At 37.0% G+C, this 27832-nt stretch overlaps 1 protein-coding gene across 1 annotated transcript in view; it reads left to right on the plus strand.

The window, feature by feature from the left end:
* Positions 1-27832, plus strand: part of LOC127196099 (solute carrier organic anion transporter family member 6C1-like) — a 67758-nt gene that overhangs the window by 3231 nt on the left and 36695 nt on the right. The window contains exons 3-8 of the mRNA XM_051153682.1: positions 4402-4587; positions 5669-5765; positions 6824-6942; positions 12072-12181; positions 18145-18289; positions 26466-26661. Of these exons, the coding sequence (XP_051009639.1) occupies positions 4402-4587; positions 5669-5765; positions 6824-6942; positions 12072-12181; positions 18145-18289; positions 26466-26661 (853 nt within the window). The remainder of the gene's footprint in view (positions 1-4401; positions 4588-5668; positions 5766-6823; positions 6943-12071; positions 12182-18144; positions 18290-26465; positions 26662-27832) is intronic.

A 27832-nucleotide genomic window follows, 5' to 3' on the forward strand; every position in this document is an offset into this window, starting at 1 on the left:
AGAGCTTTCAATTTTCAATTTGTTATCTGTTGCATGATTCATCTGTTATATACCACGATGGCTGGTTCATATTCAACACGCGTGTAGAATATGTGTGCCTCCAACACATATTTCACCACATCTTGAAAAACTCAACACAAAATTTCTCCACAAATTCATTAAATATCCATTCTACATTGTCACCTTTGTTTTCTAGAACCTAATATAGTGTGACCATCCACACTTATATCTTAGATCAGCTTTTTGGTGGTACCCTAGTGTGTTTCAAACTTACTCAGAATGAAGGCAACCTTCTTTACTTTCATCAGGACTGGTGGGTGGTGAAAACCCACTTTCTCTGATCCTCATAGCTGTTATTTCACTTCATTTATAGCTTGTTTTCTGTCTGCCAACATGACATATCAAAACCTTTCGAATCTCAGGTGAGAGCCCTCAGCTCTATTGTCTCACTGTCCTTTTCTCCTGCTTGTAAACCATGGGAATGATGGGAATGAATCATGCATCTGCCCTTTCTTCTAAGCCATGTTTCAGCAGAGTCCTGTGATGAATCTGCTGCTGCCAACTAGAAGTGCTACCTTCTTCACAAATGGGACTCTACTCCTAGATGTCATCATAGTTCACACTTCATTCTATCTTTGAAAGAACTTTAGTTTTTTCTCTATTGAATGTCTAAGATGCCCTGTGTTGGATGGAAAATGTCATCATGGAGGAAAATTGCCTTAACTTCTTAAGGTTGAAATTTCTCTTTTGCCTACATTGCATCTTATGATTCTTCCCGTCTTCCCTCCAGTTAAGTGAAGGGGTGACCTCTAGTGACCATTCTGGAGGTGCCTCAGACTTTGTTCCCTGGGATCCTTTTACTGCTATCAGCAAGTCACCCTTCTCTAAGTTCTCACGCACCAATGCTGAAATGCGATCACATTCTTCTCATTCCATTTAAAGTTTTTGTGTGCTTCTTCATTGCTACTTAATTTAATTAATTTTTATATATTTACCCCATCTCTGTAAAAGTAACTTTTACTATTCTGTTTCAATTGTCTAGGAAGATTACTGCTTCCTCCTGCTAACCGAGGCCTAAAACATTTTCAGTCTCTGAGACTTACTGCTTAATAAACTCACCCTTAGTTATTTTTTCTGTACTCTGAGAAGGCTGGTTCAAACTCTTCTCCTAGCTGACTTACTTAATCTGGCTGCTCTATCAGACTGGAATTGCTCTGCTTGGCCTCAAACTAATGCAGCAATCTTTGATAATCTTCTCTTGTCTTCTCATTTTCTGGCCTGTTTCATCTTCACCTGAGTTCTCGTTCTCTCTCTCTCTCTCTCTCTCTCTCTCTCTCTCTCTCTCTCTCTCTCTCTCTCTCTCTCTCTCACTCACTCATATATCTATGCTGTATTGGTGAAAACTGCCTCCTCTTCTGGGAAACTGCCTCTTAAGTAGCTTCCCTTTCCTCTCTCCTCTCATGATAATGGGGCATATCCTATCCTGTCAAATCCTCTGTGATTCATCACCTTTTCTGCCACTCAATTAGACATCACTTTCAAACACTGGTGTTTCCTTCCACAAACTAACTTTATCTTTGCTTGGGATTAAAGCCATGAACCATCATGCCTGGACCTAAGCATTCCTTTACCTGATAGTTGCTCTATACCAGGCTGGCCTAGCAGTTAGATCTGTTTACCTCTATCTCCTGGATTAAAGGCTTGTTTGTATTCCATCTAGATCACATAGACCTAGAAGGTCTTTGGGTATTACCGCTTGCCAGAAGAGCCATGTTTTAAATTAACATTCCTCTACACCTCTCCTAGTCCATCTTTAAACCCTTCCCACATCTTGTCCTTCCAAACCTCCCTGTATTCTACCCTCCCTCTAATCCCTTTTACTTTCACAGTTAGTCACACTCAAATTAACTGCTGCCTTTAAAATATAAATGTTACATGGTAATTGGGAAAGGAGGGGTGTTTTAAATTCCATAGAAAATTTTAAATATTTTTATCTTTTGAATGTTTCCCATCTATGTATGCATACACATCATGTGCATGCTGGTACCTGAGGAGGCTACAGAGGTTCAAAGATTAGACTTGTTATGGCAGTGTGAAACATTTGTTTTCAGATACAATTCAATGGAAAGCTGAGAAAGGTGATCCTTAATAGTATGTAGAAAAGTAAGTTAAACTTTCTAGAATAAGGCAGAGGTAAGTGGGCTCAGGAGGTGTTTTATGGCTGTCATGAGCCTGAAGGGCATTTTTGATTTTCCTCGCCATGGAGTCAAATTGGAATTTGAACACCACATGGTTTTCTTCAGCTCTAAAACTATAATTAGAGATCATGTAAAAGAGAGCACTCCATGTAAATTGAGTCTCTAATTTGACTTAGGTTATAACTCAACTGACAGCTTGCATTTTTGAAGGAGAACAAAGATATATAGAAGTGTCTATGATAGTTACACATATAAGGGGTCACTGAGATAGTTAACAGGAGCATTCCAACAGAATTTTAAAGGCTATATAGGATCACATAATAAGACACTAGCTGAAAATATAAGGAAAAGAATAATTAAAAATTAGTGACTGTTATATGCTCAGCCATAAATGGGCCCTAGAAGGGCCACAGAACTTTGCAGAAGAAGGGACAGAAGAAAGAGCTGAATGAGATAGAGGGCATGGGAGGCAGTATTAAATAGTGGACTTAGGCATGAAGGGCGCATTGTAATCTTGAACTTTTGGATGCTGTGAGGATTTGCACACAAATTATCCAAGATAATCATGAACACTCTATCAAGGTGAGGATATTAGCTCTCAGGTACCCATGCATTCCTATAGATATATTTGGAGCGAGATGTTGCTGAGCATGAGGAAAGAGAGAGAGAGAGAGAGAGAGAGAGAGAGAGAGAGAGAGAGAGAGAGAGAGAGAGAGAGAGAGAGAGAATGCAGCAGTAGAATCCTTGACAAGGTGTCCATGCTTCTGCAAACAGCCCTTCCCCTGTCAATTCTCACCAGTCGTTCTGTAAACAACCCTTCACCAGTAAACAATCTGAACATAACTCAGTGAGTCCTGACAAAAGGAGGTTATGATTTGGGAAGAGGGATCCAGTTGGAAAGGAAAAACCAATTAGTAGGAGTGTAAGGCAGACAGAAAGAGTAAAGAGATAAAATTGATTGGAATAGACCATATATGTGTATTAAAATGCCACAAAATCAATTGAACACTGTATGTTTGTTATATTTCTAAAAACAAAAAAGGATGAACATGCTGGATTAAATCACAATTTTAGGACATCTTCCCATTTTCCATTGAGTTATTAATTAGTCCACAGAAATTAAGACAAAAACTAGTGCAGTGCGTTGTATCTGTCTCTTTATTAGCGTTTCTACAATAACATTTTAAGAGAATGCGCTAAATTTCACTGAAGATGGTCATTATAGATATGGTTTCATATCACCTGCTTACCTCTAACAATCTACTAAGAAGGATAAACACATAAACCCTATAACCAAGTGAAAGAAAAAGAAATAAGCTGTGATCCAAAGGGTTTTAAAAATCTAATGGGGATATGACCACATAGTAACAAAAGAAATCCTTATGATTTAATACCTTGTTTTGTGATCCCATGTACACCTAGTTTTCTTTTTGCTGTGAAAATATGCCAGATACAAGTTAGAACTAAGAAAGGTATGTTTTTTTTTTTTAACTCATGGTTTCAGAGTTCTCTCTCCATGGGTGCTAGTGTCCATTGACTTTGAGCCTACGGTCAGCCAGAAAACTAGAAGTGTTTAAAGGAATTCTGTTTACCTGATGGTTGGGACAAAGTGGAACGAAGAGAGGAAGGAGCTAGGATGAGATATACCTTTCAGAGAGCATGTGGTGTCTACCTCTAACAGTTCTAGAAAATTTCCACATATCAACAGGAAATTAAGTATTTAATACACAAGACTTTAGGGAGGTATTTTATAATCAAATCATAGAAGCTCAAGGGTCTAAAATAGGAAATTATTTAAGCAAAGTAGTAGTGCACATGTAATTTAAAAATTCCTAAAGATGAGACCATGGGACTAAACTTAGATAAGAGATGCTCCTGGGCATTGCAAATACTTCTTTCTGGAGACAAAGTCAGAAGAGGATGCAAAGTACAGGAAAATAAGTGCACTGTACTCTTTATGTATAAATGTGCATGTGTATGTGTATATCTGTGTACATGTAATTCTGTGCATATAAATAATCACATTATTCATAATAGGTGTGTCTCTTGCAGTATTCTCCTATTGTGTTATGTTTATTTAGAATATGATCATGAATTGATTTCATGACTACACTCAATGTAAATCATGCTGGTGATAGCAAGTACAAACTGTACATTATCTTTGAACTCAATTTAATAAAATGTATTTCTTATCTTTCAAAAGAATTGTGCAACCCAGATGAATTGGCAGTGGCAAGTTGTGAAAGGATATTGCCACACAGAACATTATGTTTTTATCTCTTCCTCTTGGGGCAGTTTCTCCATGGAATAGCTGGGATGCCAATGATAATCCTTGGTGTGACCTTCATTTATGACCACGTTCCCCTCTACTCATGTGGCTCTTACATAGGCAAGTTTTTAAAATATGCATAGTCTATTTTAAAATTAATCAGATTTCTGTCTGGTATATCTGATATAAAAGCACTGTTGGAACCATGATGACAGTGTACTATCTAGAGATGACTTGTTAGTATAACTTCAAAGTCACATTGACGTATCTAACTGGAACACTAGATATATCTTCTAGATGTCACTGAAAAGAATTAGATAAACATAAAATACATGTTTTCTTTAAGTTCAAAATATTCTCTTTTCCTCTCTCTTTTTCTGAGTAGGAATAAGGATATGGAAGGATAGGGTAGAGCGAGAGGTATGGAGAGGGAGATGGAAATAGCTGAACACAGTGTCATCTCTTCCATTTATAATATCTTATGCAAATTGTGTCCTATATTAAGTAAGCAATGATTCACCCCCAAATAATCGATCTGATAATCATTAAAGAATGCTGGTCTTGGTAGACCACAAAGAAGTATTTTCACAGACATATCAGATATCATTTTTAAACTATAAACTTATTTTGTACTTGCTTTGAAAATGTCTCTAGTGACCTACTACAGAAAATATAGGATATGTTCATATGACATTGATATGAATAAAATTATGCTACATTAAATTTATAGATTTAATAAGATACATAATTAAATATCTTGATTAGATAAGAGGAAAAGCCACTCAGCTGTACTGTCACACAGTAGTCTAGATGTTTCTCTGCCTTGTCTTAGGTAAGATTAACAGTCACAATCAGTAGACACTGAGTAAAGCAGATGGCCTTTATGACAAGAACAGGTCTCACTGAAGCAGTATAGAGTCCTAACAGGGTAGACTGACTGTTGCCAAAGAAGCAGTGATTGTGGATCAGGACCAGCATCAACCATGAGATTATCATCAGCTTCTTGCACTACTAATTTGAGACTTATTAAAATTATTCCAGAAAATATTTTCACTCAGTCCTCCTTTACTCCCACTCTTGTTTCGCCCTCTCTATCAAATAGAGAATAGCAGGAAAAACTAATATATCACAGATAGTTAAGTTGTATTTTTTATGACCAAAGGAAACTGTGAAGGTGTTTGATGCTCTGTTTATTTTCAAGCTGTTGGGGATGCTGCACAGCAGATCGGATACATTCTGGGTTACATAGTAGGAAGAATGGGTATTGAGCCTCCTCATGATGTAACTGTGAATCCAGAGTAAGTCTTACTCTTTACACTTCTAAATAGATCATGTTGCATAGAATACTTGTTGAATAGATACCATAGGTCAAAAAATATTACATAGAAAATGTATGCAACTATGAGTGATGTAAACATAAGTACATTTATAGTGTACAGTTCTATTTTTACTGTTTGAAGTATAACTAAAACTGTTACTTAACAATTCATTAACATGCAATGAAGATGCATTAATTTTTATTTTATATGTGTAGCTGTTTTTTGCAGCATATATGTGTCTGCATGATGTGTGTGAGGAGCCCATGGACCGAAGAGCATTGTGATCCTTTGAAACTTCCATATGGCTACATGGAAACCAAACCATGTTCCTGCAAAGGGTGTCCAGTGCTCACAATCCCTCTAGCCAGTTCTCTAGCCCCCAGCTAAGATTTTCCATGGTGGAGGAGCTGAAAATAATAGTAATAGAGTATTCATTAAATTTTGTACATCTTATCCCTAAGTAATTAAAACAAAAAAAAATCCTTACTAACTTTGAAAATTATTCTATTGGTGTCAGCATTGATTAAAGACAATAGGTGCTGATACTTCACAGTCACTCTGTGAAAGACAAATTTAGCAAATCTCAGTACAGGGTCCTTCATATCCCCTTTCTATCTTTCCATCTGGAATGTGACCTCAAAGATCAAATACCATTTATGAGAAAAGATTGCAACTTATAGAGCAAAGCTCCTTACTACACAGGTCTAGGTACAAGATTAAAAGGAGAGGGATATAGAAGCAAGTTATGGCTTATCTGAAGCACAAATGAAAATGGAGAAAATTTTAAATAGGAACAAAGAACAACCACTGCTACCTGACTAGTGCCACTGAAAAGGGAATAAGGAAAGTTGGGCTCTGATAGGAGCAAAAACAAATTATAACGTTGAGTTCTAACAACTGACACTTTTCATCAAAACCCAATATTAATAGTGATGACTTACAAATGAATCCAAATAACTGGAAGATTCTTCCTCTCCCTCCAATATGTATGATTTGTCTTTTGAAATGTGCTTAATTAAAATCTTTTTTTATTCAAGTGGAACTTCTGATGGCCTTGTAGTGTGGCAGAAACCTTGGTGGCTTGGCTACTTTATAAGTGGTACACTTGCATTGATTGCAAGTTTTCCATTGTTATGTTTTCCAGCTACTTTGCCTGGTGAGTATAAAAACCTAGTAATTAGTTAGAATAAATTTGACTCCCTGCTTCCATTCTCAAAGCACAAATCAACTACATTTCCTTATAAATATGTTCTCCTATGAGTGTTGCCCTGTGACAAAGAAATAGTATCATAATATTGTTCTTCTTTTTTCCATATCAATTTATATCATAACCAAATATTATATTCATATACTACATTTTCATTAGGATATATTCATATTGCTCATTATTTCTTTTTAATAGTCCCCTTTTTATTTAATGTGCACAGACGTCTTTTAAAAGTAAAGTATACTCAAATCTATTTAACTTGTGTCTAATTCAGATTATCTAGAGAACAGAACTTACAGAATGAATTTACACATATTATATGTATATACATATAGATGTTACAACTCATAGATTCAACTAATCTTGCAATGTCTGTCTATGAAAAGAAGCTCAGTATATGTTCAATCTATGAGGCCAGAGGTCTCAGCTGGTCTAATATGTACTTGGATCCCAAAGAAGTTGGTTCTAATGCCAGTGCAGAAATGGGTAAGGGCAAGCAGGAAAAGAGCGAAGTAACCTAGGAAGAATTCTGACCATTCAGTTCTAAAGGTATACAAATTGATTCTTTGAAAAAATCAAGTGTCTGTAGGTGTGTGGGTTTATTTCTGGGTCTTTGATTCTATTACACTGATAATTTGTCTGTTTTCATGCCAATACCATGCAGTTTTTAATTACTATTCCTCCATAGTACAGCTTGACATCAGAGATGTTGATACCTCCAGAAGTTATTTTAATGTACAGGAGTGATTTAGTTATGCTAAATTTTGTTTTGTTTTTGATATTCCATATGAAGTTGAGAATTGTTCTTTCAAAGTATGTATCAAAAAGTTGTGTTTGGACTTTGATGAGAACTGCATTAAATCTGTAGATTGCTTTTGGTAAGATGGCCATTATTACTATGTTAATCCTACTGATTGATAAGCATGGGACATCTTTCCATCTTCTGATATCATCTTCCATTTCTTTTTTCAGAGACTTGAAGTACTTCTCATAGAGGCCTTTGATATGCTTGGTTACAGTTACACTAAGATATTTTATAATATTTGTAGCTATTGTGAAGGATGTTGATTCCCTAATTTCTTTTTCAGGCCATATATCATTTGTATAAAGAAGGCTACTTTTTCCTCAAGTTAGTTTTGTATGCAGCCATTTTGGTGAATTTGTTTACCAGGTGTAGTAGTTCTCTAGTAAAATTTTTGAGCTCACTCCTGTATGCTATCATATCATCTGCAAATAATGATATTTTGACTTCTTCCTCTTCAGAGGAATCTCTGGTGGCCAATAAACAAGTAAAGAAATGTTTGTTGTTCTTATTCATCAGGGAAATGCAAGTCAAAATGATTATGAGATTCCATCTTATACCTATCAGAATGGCTAAGATTAAATACTCAAGTAACAGCACATGCTAATGAGGTGGATTAAGGCAAACATTCTTCCACTGCTGGTGGAGTTCAAACTTGTACAACCACTGTGGAAATCAATTTGGCTGTTTCTCAGAAAATTGTGAATAGTTCTACCTCATGACCCACCTATACCACTCATGGGCATATACCCAAAAGATGGCCCACAATACAGCAAAGACTCTTGCTTAACTATAGCAGCATTATTCATAATACTCAGAAACTGGAAACACCCAGATGTCCCTCTACTGGAAAACAGATAAAGAAAATGTGAAACATTTCCATAGTGGAATATTACCCAGCTATTAAAACTAGGACATCATGAAATTTGCAGGCAATGGATGGAACTAGAAATGAACATCCTGAGTGGGGTAACCCAGACCCAAAAGGGCATGCATGGAATGTACTCACTTACTTGTGAATATTACCCATAAGGTACAGGATAACTAAGTGCTATGACCCAGAGACCCAAAGAAACTATGTAAGGAGGGCCCATAGAACAGCCTTGAATATAACTCAGGAAGGGAATTTAAGAAGACAGCTGAGGTAGATGGCTGTAGGGAACTGGGGGCAGAGCAAGGAGAAGAATGGGGAAACTCAGCTATAGGGAAAGCAGGAGAGAGAATGGAGATTGGGCTGGGGAGCATCACTAGGACATGTCAGAAACCTGAGACACAGAAAGATCCAGGGAGTGTAAGAGGTGTATCTACCGAAGACTTCTAGCAGAAAAGGATATGGAAACTGAAGTGGCCACTTCCTGCTGCCAGGAGGATTTCAGTAGAGAGATAATGACACCAACCCACCCACCAAACCTTTGTCCCAAAATTTGTCCAGCCTACAAGATGTGCAGGAACAAAGATGGAGCAGAGACTGAGATAATTGCCAGCCAATGACTGACCCACTTGAGACTCATCCCATGGGCAAGAACCAATCCTTGACACTATTAATGATATTCTAGCATAACTGTTCTCTAAGAGGCTCCACCTAGCAGCAGAATTAAACAAATGCTGAGACCCAAGTCAAACATGAGACTGAGCTTGCAGAATCTTGTAGAGGAGTTGAGGTAATGATTGATGGATCCGAAGGAGACAAGAACTACACAAAAAGACAAACAGAGTCAGTTACCCTGGGTCCTGTGGGGTTCACAGAGACTGAACCACCAACCAAAGAAAAAACATGCACTGGACCTAATCACCTCACACCTATATAGCAAATATGCAGCTTGGTCTTCATGCACGTCTCCCAACATCTGGAGGGAACATTGCTTCTGACATTGTTGTCTGCCTGTGTATTCTGTTCCCCTAACTGGAGTGCCTTGCCTGTTCCTAGTGGGAGATGATTGCTAAGTCCTATAGTGACTTAATGTGCCAAGGAGGGTAAGTGCCCATGGGGGCCTGTCCCTTCTAGGAGGAGGTGGGAATTTGGGGGAGGATCAGTGTTGGGGAGGAATTGAGTGGAGAAAAGTGGAGGGCTGAGATTGGGATGTATAGTTAAATCTAAAAAAAAAAAAAAAAGTAAAAAATTCCAAAAAGAAAGAAAGGATGGAAGGAGGAGAGGGGAGAGAGAGAGAGAGAAGAGAAGAGAAGAGAAGAGAAGAGAAGAGAAGAGGAGAGGAGAGGAGAGGAGAGGAAAAGAGAAGAGAGAGAAGAGAAAGAAGAGAATAGAAGAGAAGACAGAAAATAGAAATGAAAGATGAAAGTACAGTATACCCAAACATTTAGGAACCATGTTCACCACAAACTCAAAGATCTGCCTGCCTCTGCCCCCCAAGGGCTGGTATTAAAAGTATGCACCATGACCACCTGGCTAAATGATCAGTTCTTAAAGAAATACAAATGGACAATAAATATTTGAAAAAATTTAAAAATCATTTCCTATTTTCCTACCTGAAATCATTTTAAACGCAGTTGACATTACATCTCAGTTTGGTCAGACTAGATCTCATCAAGAAAATAAATGCTCATGGGAATGTGGGGAAAGAAAAATCTTTATTCTATGCTTGGAGAGATAAACACTCTTACTTTTCTTGGAGTTACTAGTAATAAAGACAATTCTGAAAAAAAGGGTCCTGGAGAGAATATATACCACTCTTGCAGAGGATCTGACTTGGTCACAATTGCCTGACTCCACAGGCAATAGCTTATGTGCACACACTTTCTCACAAAGTTATACATGAATAGAAATCTTTTCTTCTAAAACTGAAAATAAAACTACCATATGACATAGTTACATTACTCTTCAATATGTATGCTTGAATAGCTGTGCAGCTTCCTTTATTGCCACACTATTTACAATAGCTGGAAGTTGGCACTAGTCAAATCTTTATAAATAGTTGAATGGGATAAAGAAAATGTAGTACCTATGCAAAATGGAAAAATAGTCATCCATAAAGAAAAACAAATCCATTGTAAAACGGATGTTAAGTCACATCAGAAAGACAAATGCCAAATGTGTTTCCTTCCATAAGTGGAATATGAAATAAAATACATGTATGTATGTATACATGTAGGCGTGTCTGTATAAGTTTGTGAGGGGGGTAATGTGGGTATGATTGAACTAGAAAGCTGATCATGTGAGGGTCTGAAGAGAGCTTTATGGAAGTTGGATACACAGTAGTGAAATGCAGATAATATGTAAGGAGAACATGACACTCACAGGTGAGAGGAATCACCTGGGTGGGGGAAGATGATGACATACGGGAGAGAAATAACAGGTACAGATAACATAGGATGATATATATGCATACAAATACAGTTATGAAATCAGCTACATTATATGCTAATCTAAACTTTAAAAATCAGTGATTAATGATTTTAGCAATCAGAGATAAGCTAATTGAAACTTTTTTGAGATCCCATCTCTCATCATCCAGAGTAGCTGTCGTTAGTGAAATAACAACTAGGCATCATGTAAGGAAAATGAAACCTTCATTACTCTTACTGCACTATTCACAACATCCAAGATAGAAATCAACAGGTTACAGGATAAAGCAAATGTGTTACCCAGGCACTTGACTCATATGTAAACAAAAATCTTAAGAGTTGCAGTAAAAAATGCTGAGATGGAATGTACATGTAAGAAATGAAGGGAGAAAAAAGAGCCCATGTGAGAAGAAAAGATAAAGGAGCTGGGAGAAGGTAGTGAGTAAAAGTACGAAACAGTTTAATAATATGTATACAAATGAAAATATTATGATCAAATTTCTTACTAGTGTTATGACTATTACATTATTACCATCTACTATTACAAAAAGTCCTTAGTGGTATCATTGTTTGTTACCACAAAATACTTTGTGACAAGTAAATGGGATTTGCAAAGTATTTTAGGCCTGTGTCATCAAGTATTATATATTGAAAATGGCTATTGAATTCTACATTAAATTAAGAATTAATTCATCAATAGGAACCACACATGCCACAGTTAAGAGACATACCATGTGGTTGCCTGCAGAAATGGGCAGTGTGGATATGTGAAATTTATATTATCAGAGAATTGTCATTAACAAAGCAGTACTGTAGAAGAATTTTAATTCTAAAATATAAATGGGCTGGGGTGTTTAAAATATCTCACTTGCCCTTTCATGACAAATTGGGATCATGATAATATGTACAAATGTATGCTGTATATTTTCTTACTGACTTGAAGATTACAAAGTGTTATTTTACTTGTTGTCTATAGGTGCTAACAAGGTAAGACGTGAGAAAGAAAAGGAACGTCCAGCCTTTGACAAGAGGCTTAAAGATAAGAAATATGGACCTCACTTGAAGGACATGTTTCGTGCTACAAAGGTAAGTAAAATACTTTTGTTAACAAGTCAACTAGGCTGACTTGTTTAATTTCCTACAGAGTTAAGAAAATGACAAACTGTTTATTTTATATTTGGGTGAAAGTTTTGGAGACTCTTAGTTACATTATGCATTTTCCTTATCATGGAAAGGAAAAGTCTTGTTATTTGGTATCACTGATGATCTGTCTAATGCTAGACACTGATGATGTAAAACTATAATTTTGATTTATTTTTTTATTAATTTATTCTTGTTACATCTCAATGTTTATCCCATCCCTTGTATCCTCCCATTCCTCCCCCCCCCCATTTTCCCATTATTCCCCTCCCCTATGACTGTTCCTGAGGGGGATTACGTCCCCCTGTATATTCTCATAGGGTATCAAGTCTCTTCTTGGCTACTTGCTGTCCTTCCTCTGAGTGCCACCAGGTCTCCCCCTCCAGGGGACATGGTCAAATGTGAGGCACCAGAGTACGTGAGAAAGTTGAAATACATTGTGTTTATTCTCACTGAAGAAGTATGACATTTAACAAAATTACATGACGTGTAAGAACTCCATATGTCAACAAATCCCCGCCCCAAATTACATTATTGATAAAAAATCCTGTGTTTCTTTAGACCACCATAGAAACAAAAAACAAGATGCATAAAGAAGCTTTTTCAATACTCTAGTGATTCTCTGAATAGTTTTTCTTCCACTTATAACATTCTATAAGGATATCATCTTTAGAGAATTCTACACTGAGTGACACTTCCAAAGCCTTCAAAATAACACCATTGACTTTTTCTACCTCACATCAGAATGGTATCTCTATCTTCCTGATTTCCAGTTATTTTCTACTTGCCGGAGACATTTGTTGTTTCATTGCTCGTTTTTCTACTCAAATCATCCCATTGATTTCTTAAAACATATTTATTTTAGAATTAAAGAATAATATGGCTTTTCTCTCTTTCCCTTTCTTTCTCTTTCTCTTTTCCATGTATGCCAGCCCCATTCCCCTCAACTGTAGAGAAAGAACTACAGGCAATTAAGGAACTCGAAGAGCAAGAGAAATAACCTTCCCTAGAGAAGAGACTGCTATTTCTTTTAAAGTATTTGTTAGCTACTTGTTCCCCATGCCTTAGTTCCTTTCTCTCTAGATAACACCTATTGATATAAAAATTGTAGCTTGATCATCATTTAACATATTCTCTTTGCATATAATGAAACACATACCATATTTATCTTCTGGACCTTAGTTAACTCACTCAGAATTAATTTTTTTTATATTTCCAACCATTTGACTTCTAATTTCATAATGTCATTTTTAACAGCTGAGTAATACTCCATTGTATAAATGTACCACATATTCCTTTTCCATTCTTTTTTGAGGGTTGTCAAGGAATGGGGGTAGACAGTGAAGAAAGATTACTCCAAAGGTTGATTATAGTGCTGGGAATTAGACTGGGGGATTTGATGGTTGCTTTTTAGAGTCCTTAATAGAGTCCCCTACACTATTAGTTAATTGGACGGTTTGCTTTCTTTGGGTTTTTTTCTTCATATATTCTGACCCTCTGTCACATATTTATGAGGGAAGATTTTCTTTTCTATTTAGGAGACTATAGATTCATTCTATTAATGGTTTCCTTACCAGGAAAGAAGCATTTTGATCATGTGAGATTCCACTAACCTATTGTTTACATTATTTCTCAAATCATTGAAATCATATTTAAGATCCCTTTACTTATTAAATACTCCATATTTTATCCTCTATTAATGTCAGAATTTCTGGTATAATGGTGATGTAGGCCATTGATCAATTCATAACTCATTTTGGTGTAGAGTGAGATAAAGACCAACATTGATTCTTTAGATGTCCAGGTTTTCCAGCAACATTTATTAAATAAATTGTATTTTGGGACTCCTTTGACAGCAATCAAGTGTCTCTAGTTGCATGGAGTTAACATCTGTGTGTGTGTGTGTGTGTGTGTGTGTGTGTGTGTGTGTGTGTGTGTGTGTAGGAGTGGGGGCCAGGCAACTGAATTGACTTAGGGTAGACGGGAAGAGAAAGGGCCAAAGCATGGGCCATCATTCATGATACACTTTTTATATTAGTTGAATATTTTGAAAGCTAAGTGAACATCCTATCTAAATTTTTCATCTATTCCTATTTTCAAAGTGCTTCTCTTTATTAAATAATGAAGAATTGTAGTACCTCATTTTTAATTAATCTATTTATTCAGTTTACGTCCAGATTGTAGCCCGTGGCCTCCTCTTCTTGCATTCTCCTTCTCTGCCCTCTTCTTCCTATCCCCCCTTTCTACTCCTCAAATAAGGAAAGACCTGCAATTCACATCAGGACATCAACTCCTGTATTTAATGAATCATCTTCCCCTTTAGCCTGGAGAGGCCACATCACCAGGGGGAAGTGATTGAAAAGCAGGCAATAGAGACCATGTCAAGACATCCTCCTCTACCTTTTATAAACAACCCATATGAAGTTGAAAATTGCTCTTTAAAGGTCTGTAAAGAATTGTGTTTGAATATTGATCAAAATTGCATTGAATTTGTAAAATGCTTTTAGTAAGAGGGCCATTTTTGCTATGATAAACCTAACAAGTCATGAACATGGAGGGGCCTTTTAAGCTTCTGAAATCTTCAATTTCTTTCCTCAGAGAGTTGAAGTTCTTGTCTTATAGAGCTTTTACCTGCTTGATTAGAGTTACACCAAGATATTTTATATTCTCTGTAGCTATTATGGAGGGCATAGTTTCCCTAGTTTGTATCTCAGTCTGTCTGTCATTTATATAAACGAGCGCAACTGATTTTTTGAGTTAATTTTGTATCAAGCTACCTTGCTGAAGGTGTTTATCAGGTATAGAAGATCTCTGTTAGAATTTTTGGGTCACTTATGTATACTATCATATCATCTGCAAACAACAATACTATGACTTCTTCTTTTCCAATTTGTATCTCTCAGTCTCCTTTAGATCTCTCATTGTTCTAGCTAAGACTTGAAGTCCTACATTGAACAGATATGGAGAGAGGGAATAGCATTGTCTTGTCCATGATATTGGTGGAAGTCCTTGAAGTTTCTCTCCATTTAACTTGATGTTTGATATCAGCTTTCTATATATTGTCATTATTATATTTCATTATGGGCCTTGTAACCTTGATCTCTCCAAGACTTTTATCATGAAGGGGTGTTGGATTTTTCAGCATCTAATGAGATCATGACACGACTTAACTTTTACCTTTCACTTTGTTTTTATGGTGAATTACATGGATGGCTTTTCCTATTTTGAAACACCCCTGCATCCCTGGGATGAAGCCTACCACATGGTAGATGATGATTTTGATGTGTTCTTGGATTTGGTTTGCAAGTATTTTATTATTTTTGCATCAATGTTGATAAGGGATACTGGGCTTAGATGCTCTTTCTTGAATCTTTGTATGGTTTAGGTATCAAAGTGACTGTAGCTTCATAGAACGAATTTGGAAATGTTCCTCGGCTACTATTTTGTGGAATAGTTGGAAAAGTATTGATATAAGTTCTCCTTTGAGCATCTGGTAGAACTGTACTGAACTCTCTGACCTTGTGGCTTTTTCTTTTTTCTTTCTTTCTTTCTTTTTTTTTTTTTTTTTTTTTTGTGGGAGAATTTTAATGACTGTATCTGTTTCCTTAGGTAGTAAAGGAATATTTTAGGGATATTTAGATGGTTAACATGATCTTGATTTGACTTTGGTACATGGAATCTCTTAATAAAAATTTCCATTTCATTTAGATTTTTCAGTTTTTGGAGTATAGGCTTTTGAAATAAAATCTAATGATTTTTTGGATTTCCCCAGTATCTGTTGTTATTTCTCCTTTTTCATTTATGATTTTGTTAACTTGGATACTATCTTTCTGTATTTTAATTAGGTTGGCTAGGAGTGTTGTCTATCTTGTTGATTTTCTCAAAGAACCAGCTGTTGTTTCTGTTATCCTCTTTGTTGTACGTCATTGATTTCAACCTTGAATTTGATTATTTCCTTCCTTCCTCTACTCTTTGGTGTTTTTACTTCTTTTTGTTCTATAGTTTGTTGATGTGTTGTTAAGTTGCTAGTACATGATCTCTCCAATTCCTTTGTGAAATCACTTAGTGCTCTGAATTTTCCTCTTAGTACTGCTTTCATCATGTCCCATGAGTTTGGGTATGTTGTACCCTCATTTTCATTGACGTATAAAAGTTTTTAAGTTTTTTCTTTATTTATCCCCAGACCAAAACTTCTTTAGGTAAAATAAATAGTTAATGGTCAACCTTGAAATATATATTTCTAACATAGAAGAGGTAAAGTGCGTTAATAAGTTTTAAGTATTGTAACATATAAAATAGCAGCTTATAGGTTAGATAATTTAAAGGCAAGAATGATTTTTCTATGAATAAATCTGTAGACAGTACAGTACATAAGTAAAGGCTACCTAAATGCAAGAACTTACTACTCAGAATAACTAGGGAATTCTTAGGAAATCTACCCACACCATAAGGAACTCTACTAGAATAACACACACACACACAAGCGCGTGCGCGCGCGCACACACACACACACACACACACACACACACACACTGAACACTTAAGTTATATGAAAACCACACAGGATTGTGTGTATTTGCATGTATGTAAAAGTTCATGTAGGTTCATGTTCACAGGCAAATATATACACATACATGTGGCAGCCTGATGATTTCAGGTGTCAACCCTCAGGGACTGTCCACCTTTATTTTCTTTTTGAGACATGCCAGCCTGGAACTTGCTGTGTAGGTTAAACTAGCTTGCCAATAGAGCTCAGGGACCATCTCTGACCTCATCTGCCAGCACTGATATTGCGAGGGTATGCCACAGTGTCTGGGATGATTTATATGAGTTCTGGGGACTCAGTTCAGGTCCTTGAGCAAAACAAGCATTTCAGAAACTGAGGAATCTCTCCATTGCCCAAACAGCACATTTACATTTGAAACCATAGAAACACAAAAGAAATCCTATCTTGTGTGTGTCTCTATGACAAAATATAGAAGCCTACAAATGTTATCAAAAGTTATCAACTGTTTTTAATTATGTAATCTATGACAGTCTATGTTATTGTTGCATGAAAAACTTAGTAGTATAGCACAAAACTGTTTTATTTATCAGTGCAAAAATTAGATGAGGCTTCTCTTCCTGAGTTGTACATGGGGTTGATTAAAATATTCATAGTATGAAAGGTGGAATAATTTTTGAGTCTTCTTTGCTGTAATTTTAGATTTATTATTAATGGATAAATTTTAGAGTACACAATTGTAGCCGATCTGACAGTTGTACCATACACAATGGCTTACTGATAAAACTGTACACTTCTGCAAAGGACTGCCAATCCTGAAATATTGTTCTGATGAAGCATATAGTATGAGCTTCTTCATTAGGAAATTGGACTCTCTGATATTGAGGCATTGTTATAAAAAGATACAATCTGAAGAAAATTGTGTAATAAAAAATGAAATAAGTTATTTATAAACCCCATATACACAAAACCCTCCCAAGTATACACAATTCTAAAGGAACTCTGAAACAGGAAATCAAGAGCACATGAATATGGATATTTATTGCAAGCATGTTTGTGACACTGGAAAATTGAAAGGACATAAATATTTAAAACTTTAGGAAAAATAAATACAGTAAAATCACATGATACAAAATTACATAGCCTTGACCAGCTGAGGTAGGTAAATGCAAATTTTAAGTGCATATTTTACTGCACTTAGAAATACCTTCAACAAGCTAATGGATGCATATATAAAAGCAATATTTGCTATAGAGAGAATCTAAATTACAAATTTATTATGGAAAAATTCTTAGGAAACTAGATAATTTTGTTTTCATAATTACATAATTCATTTTATACTATAAGAAGAAAATTCTGCATGTGAGGAGATTAAATTATTGGGATATGCTCTGTTCTGTTTCAGTGGATGTTGAAGAACCCATTGCTGATGAGCCAGGCATTCTGCAAAGTTACAGAGACTGTAGGCTTTAAGGAATGTTCCTTCTTTCTGCCCATATATTTACAAAGTCAGTTTATGTTAACACCGTCATTTGCCTCTTCAATTTCAGGTAGATATTTCTTTTTACTGTGCTGATTTCAAATTTTTTCAATGTCCATATTTAAGTTACATACATACACACAAGCGTGTGTGTGTGTGTGTGTGTGTGTGTGTGTGTGTGTGTAATATGTCATATAACCAAAAGACAGAGGATGCGATGTATTCGAATGCCACTTGCTAGAACTATAAAAACATGAACACTCCAATACTACATCAATGGTTCTAACACACAAAACTGCACAGTGCTAGTCTGATAGCTATCTTTTTGCTTCTCCATCTACATACCTGTGCATTTTCTTTTGCCTCCACTTTATCAGACAACTCCCTTTAAAGCCACCAGGATATCATGTCTTTCACTGCTGCTTCTATACCTTTCTGTTTGTTTGTCTGTTCTCATCTTTTTATAAAATATTCACATTTCCTAATGATTCTTCTGTTGTTTTTTCCAAGAAGCTGTATCTTTCAGATTTAAATTCATTTGAACATAATAAATTGTGATTATTCTGTGGTGTGCTTTTTTTCCTAATTGCCAAGACATTGACACTTATAAATGCTGTTCTGTGTTTTGACACTAAGCAGCAATTGTTATTTTATACATTTTCGATCTTAAAATTGTATTGAGATTTTAGCTTTCTAAGAGGCATTGTAAGTGGAAGAACTAAAGGGCTCCAGAATTAATTAAAAAGTGATTAACATAATAGTTCATTTAAGGGTTTAAAGAGTCAAGGAGGTACATTATAGCACTTAATGTAACCAGTTGAAGAAGAATAAAAAGAGTATTTAATCTTGAACTAAATACCAGGCCAAAATGATAAGAAAGAATGAGTATAAAATATGTGAGAAAAACAAAACAAAATTTCCCAAAACATATGTTAACAAGTGCAGAAGCCTTGATCATAAGCACATTATTGAGTAGATTTTTCTCTTCCAACATTGGGTTTCTCCATATATTTAAATGTTCATTGTTTCACGTACCCTTATGTATCAGCCCAAATATAATAGGTGCATTAACAATTGCATACCCTACCTTGGCTTCTGCAGCTGCAATTTGTATCTGCAACAGTGACTAAGACTTGTGTAATATATCCCCAAATTAGACTATCAATCTGCAGAGTTTTCAGGCTTCTATGTCAAAGCTTTGATTTTGTCAATTGTCCAATAGTAAGTTAGTATTGTATTTTTGTCTTTGCTGTAGTTTTCTGAAGAAGTGCTCAAGTAGAGACTTTCTCTGTTCCTCATAATATTAGGTTCACAAAACCACAAATCACAAAGATCTAAAGGTCAAGGAAGTCATTTGTCTTAGTGGTACCTCAAATAGAATCTTAAGCGAAAACTAGTGATACCTTAAGGTAACCTTTTACTTTCCCACACAAAGCAGCTAACAGTTGCCAACAGCTCCATGGCTAGGGCTTGGATTTCTTGCCTAACTCATATTTTCTGGCTAAAATATGTCTCACTTGGGCTTACAGAGAGTTTTTTATATTACTGCAACTACTGTGCATTCATATGTGCCTCTGCCTTGGTCTATTCATAAGATACTGTTTCTTGTGGTTATCCAGTGTCTTTGCATTCTTACACTCTTTCTGTCTCTCTTCCACACTTATCCCTGAGATTTGGGAAGAGTGCTGCAGTGCACATGTTCTATTCAGAGCTGACTGTTCTTTAGTTTCTTTCTCTGGATGTTGGCCATTGTGGGCCTCTGTTAGTCACCAGCTACTGTAGATAGAAAACTCTTCAATGACTATTGTGAGATACATTAATCTATGGTATAATAATAAATCATTAGTTCTTGACTTAGTGTATCCATCTAGCTGAACAATAGTATTAGGTTCTTCCTGCATACCACTGCATTTCCTTCCTTGAGGATAATGGACTAATTCTCTGAAACTGTAAGCCAGCCTCAAAGAGGCTGTTTTCTTTTAAAAGAGTTGTGGTCATGGTGTCTCCTCACAGCACTAGAAACCAAAAGTAATACACACTCCCACTGTTCATCTGTTGTATGTTGCTCCTTTTTATATTTTTTTTATATTTGTTTTCCTTTTTTTTATTAATTTATTCTTGTTACATCTCAATGTTTATCCCATCCCTTGTATCCTCCCATTCCTCACCCCCCCCCCATTTCCCCATTATTCCCCTCCCCTATGACTGTTCCTGAGGGGGATTACCTCCCCCTGTATATTCTCATAGGGTATCACGTCTCTTCTTGGCTACCAGCTGTCCTTCCTTTGAGTGCCACCAGGTCTCCCCCTCCTTTTTATATTTTTTTTTATTGATATTTCCACCTGATTATACATGGGCAACTCTTTGGGACATTGAATTTTTCTGCCAGTGTGATTTGGAATAAGTCGTTTCTTGCATAAGGTTTTTTATTTATTTTCAAATGTACTCTCTAATGCAATCAATGTCTTTATTAGTATTTTTCTGATTACAATTTACCCAAAGAGACACCATGTAAGCTTCTGAGTAAATCAGCACTTCTGCAAGTCTTGAAAGAGAGAACCAATTCTGGTACTGCAAACAGATGTGTAGGCATCATAAGTTGTGGTGTGCATATTCAATGGTGACTCCAATTCGAGTGATAGCATTGTTACGAATCGTGGACCTCTAAAGACATTGTTGATAGTAACTCTGCTATTTGAAAATGATTCTTATGTTGGCTGTTGCATTTGTGTTGAAATGTCTATAGCATGACTGAACATATATTATTGTAAAGATTAGCAATAGATATTGTAGCTTTTACTGTGTGACACTTCATCACCTTTGTTATAAGTCAAATACAGTCTGTTCTGCTGCTTTTTTGGCAGTTGTAGAGTATTGATGTAGATGTGGCCTCCAGCACGGTTATGTTTTCCTCTCTATTGCTATGGTACGGATATTTTCCCTGAACCTAACTGGAGACATACTGCTCCAGCTGTACTGGTGAATAGGTGTGATTGTAGGTCTGCCTCATTTAATTAAGCAGAAGTCTCCACTAGGTTCGAGCTAAACTGTGCTGTGACTGACCCTAATTATATATTATAGTGCCAATTGTACACCAGGCCCTAATGTTGATCCCAGTTCCTGTGAAATGGAGTAGAGAGAGGAAAAGAAGAAAAGTAATATTTTAAAATTAAAAATAGATAAATAAAAAGGAAATTGACTGGCTCGAGCTGTCACTCAATGTAGGAACACTTGCCTAGGATACATAATAAATCCCCAGCATTGAAAAAATAAAATTAACAAGATAAAAATGAGAAAAAGATACTCCATGGCAGCGAGCAGCATAGACCATGTTTAGAAGCTCCAGTAAACAATTCAGAGAATTTCACGTAATTCTTAACCAGAAACACCAATATCCCTACCCCACTATAGTGGGAGCACTCCACAGTTTTGAAAGGATCAAAATACAGAAAACTTGCATACCCCTGAACATGAGAGGAGCTTGGATGTTTTCAGATGATAGTATCAGCGGCCAGCTGAGGTTACGAGTTGGGAACCCTAGGGATTCCTGGTCAGAATTGCTGTGGGAGATAGGATTCAGCAAAAGACTTGGGCCCAGTGAACCAAGCTCAGCTCGGTATGCAGATCAGGCCCAGAGACCCAAGCTAGATTCGGCGTGTGGTTCAGCTCCTGAGACGCTAGCTGAGTTTGGCAAGAGGTTTGGGACCTGATATTCTAGTTGAGCTCAGTGCTAGTTTGGGCAGAGAGTCACTGGCTGAACTTGGCGGGCAGTTTGGGCCCAGAGACTCTAGCTGAACTTTGCACATGGTCCAGGTCCTGAGACTCTGGCTGGGATTGGGGCACAATTTGGGCCAAGAGTACCTGGCTGAACTCGGAGGGCAGTTTGGGCACAGAGACTCGAGCTGAATTTGGTGCGTGGTCTAGGCTCTGAGACTCTAACTGAGCATGGTGAGTTCAGTGTGTGGTTTGGGCCCCTGACCCTGGGTGGACTCAATGCTAACTGGACTAGTGTGTGGATTAGGTCCCAAGACCCGTTTGGGTCCAGAGATGCGAACTGGACTCAATGCTCAGGATGGACCCATAGATGATAACTGGACTCAGTTTGTGCATGGTTTGGGCCCCATGACACTAACCTGGAATCTGCAACCAGTCTGGGTCCCAAAACTCTCCCAGAAACCACAGACCGGTGGAGCACCAGGGCTCCGAGATTAAGGATATCTTGGGGAGACAGCGAATAGAGTGGCCATCGGACCCCATCCACCAGACCTGCTTCAGTCTCTGGAGAGCTCCGGTGCCACAAGGGGACCCAGAAGGCTGTGGACACTTTGGCCTGACCTATCACACATTCTGATACCAAGGACAATTACAGGACTCACAGTACAGGGGAGCTGAAGATCACTGGCTACGAGAGACCCAAAATATAGGGCTAGCCTCCTGCCATCCAGACCAGTGAAGCATTAGAGCTTCTGGCCTAGGGAAATCGTGAGAAAATGGGTGGATCTATCCTCAGATTCCCTCCACCCAACTCTAGAAGATACCTCCCAAATTAAACCGAGAATCCTCAACAGAGGAATATCGAATGGCTGAGAAATGCTTAAAGAAATGTTCAACATCTTTAATCATCAAGGAAATGCAAATCAAAACAATTCTCAGATTCCATCTTACACCCATCAGAATGGCTAAGATCAAAAACTCAAGTGACACCACATGCTGGCAAAGATGTGGAGAGAGAGGAACACGCCTTCATTGCTATTGGGAATGCAAACTAGTACAGCCACTTTGGTAATCTATCTGCTCTCAGAAAACTGAGAATAAGGCTTCGTCAAGACCCAGCTATTCTACTCCTTGGAATATACCCAGAAGGTCCTCCAGCACACAACAAGAACATTTGTTCAACCATGTTCATAGCAGCCTTATTCATAATAGCCAGAACATGGAAACAGCCTAAGTGTGCCTCAGTAGAAAAATGGATAAAGAAACTGTGATACATTTACACAATGAAATATTAAAAACAAGGAATTTTCAAAATTTTTGGACAAATGAATTGAACTAGAAATGGTCATAATGAGTGAGTTAACCAAATGCAGAAAGACTCAAATGGTATATACTCACTTATATCTGGGCACTAGCCCAAGAAGCATGTCCCATGAGAGTCTTCACTTACCAGCAAAGTGGGACAGAGGGGAAGACTTCCTACTTGGATTCTCTGTGGGAGAAGCATGGGAGGATGGGGAAATAGAAGGATCCAGAGGGTGCTAGAAACCTACAAGTAGAACATTATGACAGGCAGCTGTGGGCCCAGAGGTCCTGTTCAAACTATGGCACCAGCCAAGCACAATACATGCAGTGAACTTCAAAACCTTACCAATATCTAGCCAATGGACAGGACATTCTCCACAGTTGAGGCGAGAGTGGGGTCTGACTTTCACATGAACTCTGGTTGCCCCATATCTGAACACATCCCCTGGATGGGGAGGCCTGGTGGCACTCTGAGGAAGGATAGCAGGCTACCAAGAAGAGACTTATTACCCTATGAGCATATGCAGGGGTAGGAGGTCCCCCTCAGTCACAGTCATAGGGGAGTAAGGGGAAATGGAAGGGAGGAAAGGGAGGATAAATGGGATGGGGATAACAATTGAGATGTAATATGATTAAATTAATAAAATATATTTAAAACTAAAAATAAGAAATAAGAAAAAGAAAAAACATGAAAGGAAAAGGAGAAAAACTCAATTGAATCCAAGATAAATATATATACATACAATATTAAAATGTAAGTAGATATAGGAAAAAATAAGTTAAAACATTTCCCTTATGGAAGGCATCCTATTGGGACTCTAAATGAGAGACGCATGGGAGAACAGCAAAATAAAAGGATCCAGAGGGTCCTAGAAATCTACAAGTAGAACAATATGATAGGCAGATTTGGGCCCAGGGGTCCCGCTCAAACTAAGGCACCAGCCAAGGACAATACAGGAGGTAAACTTTAAACCCCTTCCCAGATCTAGCCAATGGTCAGAATATTCTCCACAGTTGAGTGGAGAGTGTGATACGACTTTCTCACGTACTCTGGTGCCTCACATTTGACCATGTCCCCTGGATGGGGAGACCTGGTGGCACTCAGAGGAAGGACAGCAAGTAGCCAAGAAGAGACTTGATACCCTATGAGAATATACAGGGGGAGGTAATCCCCCTCAGGAACAGTCATAGGGGAGGGGAATAATGGGAAAATGGGGGGGGGGAGGAATGGGAGGATACAAGGGATGGGATAAACATTGAGATGTAACAAGAATAAATTAATTAAAAAAAAGAAAAAAAAAACATTTCCCTTATTGGATCTCTGGATTTTCTAGAGTTTAATTCACAATGGTTAGGGTGAGGATAGTAGAATATATTTTGAAATTCTTTAAATTCTTCTCAGTTGTCAACAAACTAGTGGACCATGCCATATCCAACATCTAGAAACAATGTGGATGTTAACTGTCCTAGGATGTGTACTATTGGTTTTTTTATTATTATTATTATTATTATTACAATGCTATGCACCTGGATATTGAAATAGTGCAGTTGAACCTGTCTTACTCCATAAGCATAAGAGGACTGTAAGCTACTTTAGGTATCTTCAGTTAGGATGTTTTATTCTATACAATGGATATATAGACAGTAATGGATATACAGCAACCTCTTCATGCTGAACACTAAAGTTGGGTAGACTGGGGACCATGTTGAATGGATATACACTAGCTCTGAAGGGTTTTAGCTTTTGCTACCTGGGCACAAGAAACATCTAAGACATGTCACATGCCTGGAATGTCTCTCACAGTATGTGTGATCATACACCTGTCCATATGGTGTGTCAGAGACATGCACCCAAGGCATACTGTCTCACTGCCTGAGGATGCTGTTCATTTAGCTGATGCACTAAGGAGTCCATGAGACATCTGAGACTCTGCTGAGCAGTCTGAGACTATGCCAGGATATCCATTGTCAGAGTGCCTGAGTCCCTGACAACAGAACCTTCCTCTATGCAGCTCTATAACTGAGTTTTCACTGAGCTTACTCCTAATTTCTTTTCTGATGCTTGCTTGCTTTTGAACTCCAGGCCAGGTATTCATTTAGGCTTCTTGTCTGCTGGATGCAGCCTTCAGTGCCATGTCTTGGCTTCCACTGTTACTTTACTGCCTAGGAAGTCCACTTCCCTATTGAAGTTTGTATTCCAGGAGAGTACAGAGCATTTGCTCACCTTGCCTGCTTATTCATCCTAGTCCATAGAATGTGCCAGGTTCTATTTTCTGTGTAGACAACTTCCAGTTTCACCCACTCTTCCCTCCATGACAGATTCCAAGTCTAGTTTCTGTTTCCACTCCATGGAAGAGAAAACTATTGTTGAGTGTCCCTATAACACCACCTTGGACCTGAACTTTAATTTTTATTTTATCAATTATACGTTTCATTATCCAGCTTTGTTTGTTCTTCTTTTTCAAACATCACCTTTGTTGCTTATTTTCTTTCACTTTTTCCATTTCTATGAAACATTCATTTGTATGTATTTCTTATGGCATGATTGATCTTGTGTTGTCATTGGCATTTTGTTGTCTATCCATTTCATTTCCACACGGGGGTCTATATTTGGAGCTGACTGAATTGTACTACTGTATAATTTAACTGTGTTATATTGTTCTCTATTTTTGTACTAATCATCTTTTACTTTTTTCCAGCTCATATGATTCTTCTTATTTCCTCTTTCTATATATTTATGCTTATGTAGAAAAAATCAATACATGATAATGGGTACTCTAGAGTCTCCCATTGTTGCAAAAATGTTCATATTGTCCATATATAAAGGATCACAGTGAGTTGGTTCATTCAATCTTCTTCATAGAATGTTTTGATAAGCTCTGCTATTCCAATTAAATTTGTCGAAATAGGCCATACACTCAAATGCCTAACTAATAACATCTCCCAATAGAAAAATTCATAATTTCTATGTGGCATGGACTATATAAGATACTGAGTACATAGGAGAAAACATCACAATCACTACCAGAATCCAATGTCTCCATCCCAATGCACAAGATTTTATGTATCATAAAGTCCAGATTTATTCAAATACCACATCTTCTAGAATTTCCTATTTGTTTGCTTGTTTAAAAATCTGTCCATGAGCAGAAGGAATGACATGTCTGTGTAATTTTTCTGTACTTTCAACTGATTATATTTAACAGTGTTTTATTTTTTTTTCTCAGGATTTCTTATCTTTACTGGACTTGTTACTTCTCATTTAGTGGGAGGTATGATTATTGACAAACTGAAAATGTCATGGGAGAACAAAGTGAAATTTACAATGCTATCAAATATTTTATCAAGTGTGCTTTTTCTGTTAATCTTTTTCATAACATGTGAAACAGTGAAATCTGCCGGAATCAATACTGCTTATGACGGGTAAATATGTTCATATATTTTTAATCACATATGAAGAAATATTTTCCAGACCAATAATCCAGTAACTGTATATATTTATTTAACCTTTATAGTTATTAAACATGCAAATAAAGTTTCAAGTATGATTGGACTTTTCACATTGAGGTACATATCTCATAGAGATATATTTATTTATCATGTGTTCATAAGTGATTTATAATTAAAACTAGAACTTTGTGTTAGGGTCTGTGGCAAGTATGAGTTGGTATTAAAATATGTATAATGTGATTTCAACTTCTGTTCTTGGAATGATATTTCTGCATTCTTTTTTAAGTGAATTATTTTTACTAGCAATAAAATAATGCATTTTGTTATGTCACAGTATATAAATCTTTTGCATTTCCTTTATGTTTTTGTCCCCTATTACTTTCTCTTCCCTCTTGTCCCTCACTTACTTTTCCACTGGTCTCTATTTCCTTCATTTTTATACCCCTCTATATCATGTCACGTATATGTATATATGATACATGTAATATATTATATAAAGTATAGGTGTTACATATATTAGTTACACATGTAATGTATAAGTATTGTTTACATAATGTGTATAATCTAGGTTTACATATACAACATGAAATATTTGTCTCTCTCTCTCTTCATCATCCTCAATTGCATTCTTGTTTATCATGGGAGGAAGGTACATTTTAGCTCACAGTAATAGAAAGCATAGTCTATCCTGAGGGGAAGGCATGGCATCTGGGGCAGTGATCCAAGGCAGTAGAGGCTTGTGGTGTGGCTTATTCATCTCTTGGCGGATCAGGAAGCAGAGCAAGGACAAAAGCATATCATGGGTATCTGGCAGCATTCTTAATGACATAAAAGAAGAGACTTAAAGTATCTCTGAGCATGCACATGGACATTTTTAATTATATGTAAAATCTCAAAGAGCTTGGCATGGGTTAGTGTTAAGCATTTTACAATTTAATGCAACTGAAAACAAAAGGATGCACCAAGTGAAATGATAGAACAGAATAATAGAACTTTTAACTACAATGGGATGGCATATAGCAAACCAGTGAAAGAGAATGAGCTTAGTCCCAGTGGGACTTAATATGCTGACAGGTTGGTGAGGGGAAGGGTCAATGGTTTGATACCTACTTCTATTTCCTTACGGGACATAGGACAATTCAAT

This window comes from Acomys russatus, chromosome 12 (assembly GCF_903995435.1).
Source record: "Acomys russatus chromosome 12, mAcoRus1.1, whole genome shotgun sequence".
Classification (NCBI taxonomy): domain Eukaryota; kingdom Metazoa; phylum Chordata; class Mammalia; order Rodentia; family Muridae; genus Acomys; species Acomys russatus.